General features: G+C 51.7%; 1 protein-coding gene across 1 annotated transcript in view; it reads right to left on the bottom strand.

Moving 5' to 3' along the window:
- Nucleotides 1–4,911: 4,911 nt before the first annotated feature.
- The window catches only part of LOC137323203 (aspartic and glutamic acid-rich protein-like), a 41,624-nt gene continuing 39,035 nt past the window's right edge, over nt 4,912–7,500 (bottom strand). The window contains exons 14-15 of the mRNA XM_067986712.1: nt 6,247–6,369; nt 4,912–5,031 (exon numbers count right to left, since the gene is read on the bottom strand). Coding sequence (XP_067842813.1) covers nt 4,912–5,031; nt 6,247–6,369 — 243 coding nt within the window. The remainder of the gene's footprint in view (nt 5,032–6,246; nt 6,370–7,500) is intronic.

Genomic DNA, 7,500 nt, shown 5'->3' with positions numbered 1-7,500 from the left:
ATCATCATCATCAACATCATCTTCATCGGCTGGGGCCTCAACCTCCTCATCATCCTCCTCCTCCTCCTCCTCATCATCATCATCATCATCAGATGGGGCCTTCTTCTCCTCCTCCTCCTCCCCCTCCTCCTCCTCCTCATCATCATCAACACATGGGGCCACCTCCTCCTCCTCCTCCTCCTCATCATCATCATCATTAGATGAAGCCTCCTCCTCCTCCTCATCATCATCATCATCATCCTCATTATCAGATGGGGCCTCCTCCTCCTCCTCATCATCATCATCAGATGCGGCATCCTCCTCCACCTCCTCCACCTCATCATCTTCATCATCAGATGAGGCCTCCTCATCATCATCTTCTTTATCATCATCATCATCAGATGCGGCCTCCTCCTCCTCCATCTCTTCTTCCTCCTCCTCATCATCATCATCAACATCATCATTATCGGCTGGGGCCTCAACCTCCTCATCATCCTCCTCCTCCTCCTCCTCCTCCTCCTCCTAATCATCATCATCAGATGGGGCCTCCTACTTCTTATCCTCATACTCATCATCATATGGAGCCACCTCCTTCTCCTCCTCCTCCTCATCATCATCATCATCTTCATCATCATCAGATGGTGCTTCCTCCTACTCCTCCTTCTCCTCCACCTCCTCCTCCTCCTACTCCTCCTCCTCCTCATCATCATCATTAGATGGTGCCTCCTCCCCCTCCTACTCCTACTCCTCTTCCTCCTCCTCCTCCTCATCATCATCATCAGATGGTGCCTCCACCTCCTCGTCCTCATCATCATCTTCATCAGATGGGGCCTCGTGCTCCTCCTCCTCATAATTATCATCATCATCTTCATTATCAGATGGGTCCTCCTCCTCCTCCTCCTCCTCCTCATCATCATCATCATCATATGGGGCCTCCTCCGCCTCCTCATCGTCATCATCATCATCATCATCATCATCATCATCAGATGAAGCCTCCTCCTCCTCCTCCACCTCCTCCTCCTCCTCCACCTCCTCCTACTCCTCCTCCTCATCATCATCATCAGATGTGGCCTCCTCCTCCTCCTCCTCCTCCTCATAATCATCACCAGATGAGGCCTCCTCCTCCTCCTCCTCCTCCACCTCCTCCTCCTCATCATCATCATCATATGGGGCCTCCTTCTCCTCCTCCTCATCATCATCATCATCATCTTCAGATGGGGCCTCCTTCTCCTCCTACTCCTACTCCTCCACCTCCTCTTCATCATCATCTTCATCAAATGGGGCCTCCTCCTCCTCCTCCTCCTCATCATCATCATCATCATCCTCATTATCAGATGGGGCCTCCTCCTCCTCCTACTCATCATCATCATCATATCGGGCCTCCTCCTCCTCCTCCTCCTCCTCCTCCTCCTCCCCCTCCTCCTCATCATCATCATCAGATGGGGCATCTTCCTCCTCCTCCTGCACCTCGACCTCATCATCATCATCATCATTAGATGAGGCCTCCTCCTCCTCCTCCTCCTCCTCATCATCATCATCATCATCATCCTCATTATCAGATGGGGCCTCCTCCTCCTCCTCCTCATCATCTTCATCATCAGATGCAGCATCCTCCTCCACCTCCTCCTCCTCATCATCTTCATCATCAGATGAGGCCTCCTCCTCATCATCTTCATTATCATCATCATTATCAGATTGGGCCTCCTCCTCCTCCTTCTCTTCTTCCTCCTCCTCATCATCACCATCAACATCATCATTATCGGCTGGGGCCTCAACCTCCTCAACCTCCTCATCATCCTCCTCCTCCTCCTCCTCCTCATCATCATCATCATCATCATCGGATGGAGCCTCCTCCTCCTCATCATCATGCTCCTCCTCCTCCTCATCATCATCATCATCAGATGGGGCCAACTCCTCCTCCTCCTCCCCCTCCTCCTCATCATCATCATCTTCATTCGATGGGGCCTCCTCCTCGTGCTCCTCCTCATCATCATCATCCTCATTATCAGATGGGTCCTCCTCCTCCTCCTCCTCCTACTCCTTCACAACATCATCATCATCATCATCATCATCATCAAATGGGGCATCCTCCTCCTCCTCCTCCTCATCATCATCATCATCATCATCATCATGAGATGAAGCCTCCTCCTCCTCCTCCTTCTCAGCGTCATCATCAACATCATCATCAGATGGGGACTCCTCCTCCTCCTCCTCATAATCATCAGCATATGGGGCCTCCTCCTTCTCCTCCTCCTCCTCCTCATCATCATCATCTTCATCATCATAAGATCGGGCCTTCTCCTCCTCCTCCTCCTCCTCATCATCATCATCATCATCATCATCCTCCTCATTATCAGATGGGGCCACCTCCTCCTCCTCCTCCTCATCATCATCATCTTCATCATCCTCATTATCAGATGGGGCCTCCTCCTCCTCCTCCTCCTCATCATCATCTTCATCATCATAAGATCGGGCCTTCAACTCCTCCTCCTCCTCCTCCTCCTCCTCATCATCATCATCATCATCATCAGATGTGTCCGCCTCCTCCTCCTCATCGACATCATCATCATCATCATCATCATCAGATGAAGCCTTCTCCTCCACCTGCTCCTTCTCAGCATCATCATCATCATCATCATCATCAGATGGGGCCTCCACCTCCTCGTCCTCATCATCATCTTCATCAGATGGGGCCTCGTGCTCCTCCTCCTCATAATCATCATCATCATCCTCATTATCAGATGGGTCCTACTCCTCCTCCGCCTCCTCATCGTCATCATCATCATCATCATCATCATCAGATCGGGCCTCCTCCTCCTCCTCATCATCATCATCTTCATCAGATGGGGCCTCCTCCTCCTCTACCTCCTCCTCCTCCTCCTCATCATCATCATCATCATCATCAGATGGGTCCTCCTCCTCCTCCTCCTCCTCCTCCTCATCATCATCATCATCAGATGGGGCATCCTCCTCCTCCTCCTGCTCCTCCTCCTCCTCCTCATCATCATCATTAGATGAAGCCTCCTCCTCCTCCTCCTCATCATCATCATCATCATCCTCATTATCAGATGGGCCCTCCTCCTCCTCCTACTCGTCCTCATCATCATCATCAGATGCGGCATCCTCCTCATCATCTTCATTATCATCATCATCATCAGATGGGGCCTCCTCCTCCTTCTCTTCTTCCTCCTCCTCCTCATCATCATCAACATCATCATTATCGGCTGGGGCCTCAACCTCCTCATCCTCCTCCTCCTCCTCCTCCTCCTCCTCATCATCATCATCAACATCAGATGGTGCCTTCTTCTCCGCCTCCTCCTCCCCCTCCTCCTCCTCCTCATTATCATCATCAGATGGTGCCTCCTCCTCCTCCTCATACTCATCATCATATGGAGCCACCTCCTTCTCCTCCTCCTCCTCCTCCTCATCATCATCATCAGATCGGGCCTCCTCCTCCTCCTCCTCCTTCTCCTCCTCCTCCTCATCATCATCTTCATCTTCATCAGATCGGGCCTCCTCTTCCTCCTTCTCCTCCTCCTCCTACTCCTCCTCATCATCATCATCAGATGGGGCCAACTCCTCCTCCTCCTCCCCCTCCTCCTCATCATCATCATCTTCATTAGATGGGGCCTCCTCCTCCTGCTCCTCCTCCTCATCATCATCATCATCCTCATTATCAGAGGGGGCCTCCTTCTCCTCCTCCTCCTCATCATCATCATCAGATTGGTCCTCCTCCTCCTCCTCCTCCTCCTCATCATCATCATATGGGGCCTCCTCCACCTCATCGTCGTCATCATCATCATCATCATCATCATCATCGTCATCAGATGAAGCCTCCTCCTCCTCCTACTCCTTCACAACATCATCATCATCATCATCATCATCAAATGGAGCAGCCTCCTCCTCCTCCTCCTCCTCCTCATCATCATCATCATCATGAGATGAAGCCTCCTCCTCCTCCTCCTTCTCAGCGTCATCATCAACATCATCATCAGATGGGGACTCCTCCTCCTCCTCCTCATAATCATCAGCATATGGGGCCTCCTCCTCCTCCTCATCCTCCTCATAATCATCAGCATATGGGGCCTCCTCCTTCTCCTCCTCCTCCTCCTCATCATCATCATCTTCATCATCATAAGATCGGACCTTCTCCTCCGCCTCCTCCTCCTCCTCCTCCTCCTCATCATCATCATCATCATCCTCATTATCAGATGGGGCCTCCTCCTCCTCCTCCTCCTCCTCATCATCATCTTCATCATCCTCATTATCAGATGGGGCCTCCTCCTCCTCCTCCTCATCAGCATGATCTTCATCATCATATGATCGGGCCTTCTACTCCTCCTCCTCCTCCTCCTCCTCCTCCTCATCATCATCATCATCAGATGGGTCCTCCTCCTCCTCCTCATCGACATCATCATCATCATCATCATCATCAGATGAAGCCTTCTCCTCCTCCTACTCCTTCACAGCATCATCATCATCATCATCAGATGGGGCATCCTCCACCTCCACCACCTCATCATCATCATTAGATGAGGCCTCCTCCTCCTCCTCCTCTTCCTCCTCCTCATCATCATCATCATATGGTTCCGCCTCCTCCTCCTCATCGTCATCATCATCATCATCATCATCATCATCATCATCAGATGAAGCCTCCTCCTCCTCCTTCACAGCATCATCATCATCATCATCATCATCAGATGGGGCATACTCCTCCTCCTCCTCCTCCTCCTCATCATCATCATCAACTTCATCATCATCAGTTCGGGCCTCCTCCTCCTCCTCTTCATCATCATCATCAGATGGGGCCTCCTCTGCCTCCTCCTCCTCCTCCTCCTCATCATCATCAGATGGGTACTCCTCCTCCTCCTCCTCCTCCTCCTCCTCCTCCTCCTCATCATCATCATCATCAGATTGGGCATCCTTCTACTCCTACTCCTCCGCCTCCTCTTCATCATCATCATCATCAGATGGGGCCTCCACCTCCTCCTCATCATCATCATCTTCATCAGATGGGGCCTCCTTCTCGTCCTCCTCCTCCTCATCATCATCCTCATTATCAGATGGGGCCTCCGCCTCCTACTACTCATCATCATCGTCATATGGGGCCTCCTCCTCCTCCTCCTCCTCCTCATCATCATCATCATGACATGGGGCATCCTCCTCCTCCTCCTGCTCCTCCTCCTCCTCCTCCTCCTCATCATCATTAGATGAAGCCTCCACCTCCTCCTCCTCCTCCTCATCATCATCATCCTCCTCATTATCAGAAGGGGCCTCCTCCTCCTCCTCCTCCTCATCATCATCATCCGATGCAGCATCCACCTCCACCTCCTCCTCATCATCATCTTCATCATCAGATGACTCCTCCTGCTCATCATCTTCATTATCATCATCATTATCAGATTGGGCCTCCTCCTCCTCCTTCTCTTCTTCCTCCTCCTCATCATCACCATCAACATCATCATTATCGGCTGGGGCCTCAACCTCCTCAACCTCCTCATCATCCTCCTCCTCCTCCTCCTCATTATCATCATCGGATGGAGCCTCCTCCTCCTCATCATCATGCTCCTCCTCCTCCTCCTCATCATCATCATCAGATGGGGCCAACTCCTCCTCCTCCTCCCCCTCCTCCTCATCATCATCATCTTCATTCGATGGGGCCTCCTCCTCGTGCTCCTCCTCCTCATCATCATCATCATCCTCATTATCAGAGGGGGCCTCCTTCTCCTCCTCCTCCTCATCATCATCATCAGATGGGTCCTCCTCCTCCTCCTCCTCCTCCTCCTCCTCATCATCATCATCATATGGGGCCTCCTCCACCTCAACGTCATCATCATCATCATCATCATCATCATCATCGTCATCAGATGAAGCCTCCTCCTCCTCCTACTCCTTCACAACATCATCATCATCATCATCATCATCATCAAATGGGGCATCCTCCTCCTCCTCCTCCTCCTCCTCATCATCATCATCATCATCATGAGATGAAGCCTCCTCCTCCTCCTCCTTCTCAGCGTCATCATCAACATCATCATCAGATGGGGACTCCTCCTCCTCCTCCTCATAATCATCAGCATATGGGGCCTCCTCCTTCTCCTCCTCCTCCTCCTCATCATCATCATCTTCATCATCATAAGATCGTGCCTTCTCCTCCTCCTCCTCATCATCATCATCATCATCATCATCCTCATTATCAGATGGGGCGTCCTCCTCCTCCTCCTCCTCCTCATCATCATCTTCATCATCCTCATTATCAGATGGGGCCTCCTCCTCCTCCTCCTCATCATCATCATCTTCATCATCGTAAGATCGGGCCATCAACTCCTCCTCCTCCTCCTCCTCCTCCTCATCATCATCATCATCATCATCAGATGGGTCCTCCTCCTCCTCCTCATCGACATCATCATCATCATCATCATCATCTTCATCAGATGGGGCCTCCTCCTCCTCCTCCTCCTTCTCATCATCATCATCATCATCATCAGATTGGGCCTCCACCTCCTCGTCCTCATCATCATCTTCATCAGATGGGGCCTCGTGCTCCTCCTCCTCATAATCATCATCATCATCCTCATCATCAGATGGGGCCTCCTCCTCCTCCTCCTCCTCATCATCATCATCCTCATTATCAGATTGGGCCTCCTCCTCCTCCTACTCATCATCATCATCTTCATCAGATGGGGCCTCGTCCTCCTCTTCCTCCTCCTCCTCATCATCATCATCTTCATCTTCATAAGATCGGGCCTTCTCCTCCTCCTCCTCCTCCTCATCATCATCATCATCATCATCATCATCATCAGATGGGGCATCCTCCTCCTCCTCCTGCTCCTCCTCCTCCTCCTCATCATCATCATTAGATGAAGCCTCCTCCTCCTCCTCCTCATCATCATCATCATCATCCTCATTATCAGATGGGCCCTCCTCCTCCTCCTACTCGTCCTCATCATCATCATCAGATGCGGCATCCTCCTCATCATCTTCATTATCATCATCATCATCAGATGGGGCCTCCTCCTCCTTCTCTTCTTCCTCCTCCTCCTCCTTATCATCATCAACATCATCATTATCGGCTGGGGCCTCAACCTCCTCATCCTCCTCCTCCTCCTCCTCCTCCTCCTCATCATCATCATCAACATCAGATGGTGCCTTCTTCTCCGCCTCCTCATCCCCCTCCTCCTTCTCATCATCATCATCATCAGATGGGGCCTCCTCCTCCTCCTCATACTCATCATCATATGGAGCCACCTCCTTCTCCTCCTCCTCCTCCTCATCATCATCATCATCAGATCGGGCCTCCTCCTCCTCCTCCTCGTTCTCCTCCTCCTCCTCCTCCTCCTCATCATCATCTTCATCTTCATCAGATCGGGCCTCCTCCTCCTCCTTCTCCTCCTCCTCCTACTCCTCCTCATCATCATCATCAGATGGGGCCAACTCCTCCTCCTCCTCCCCCTCCTCCTCATCATCATCATCTTCATTAGATGGGGCCTCCTCCTCCTGCTCCTCCTCCTCATCATCATC

This window comes from Heptranchias perlo, chromosome 6 (genome assembly GCF_035084215.1).
Source record: "Heptranchias perlo isolate sHepPer1 chromosome 6, sHepPer1.hap1, whole genome shotgun sequence".
Taxonomy (NCBI): Eukaryota; Metazoa; Chordata; class Chondrichthyes; order Hexanchiformes; family Hexanchidae; genus Heptranchias; species Heptranchias perlo.
Note: the sequence above shows the minus strand (reverse complement) of the source record. Positions and strands in the feature narration are given on the sequence as shown.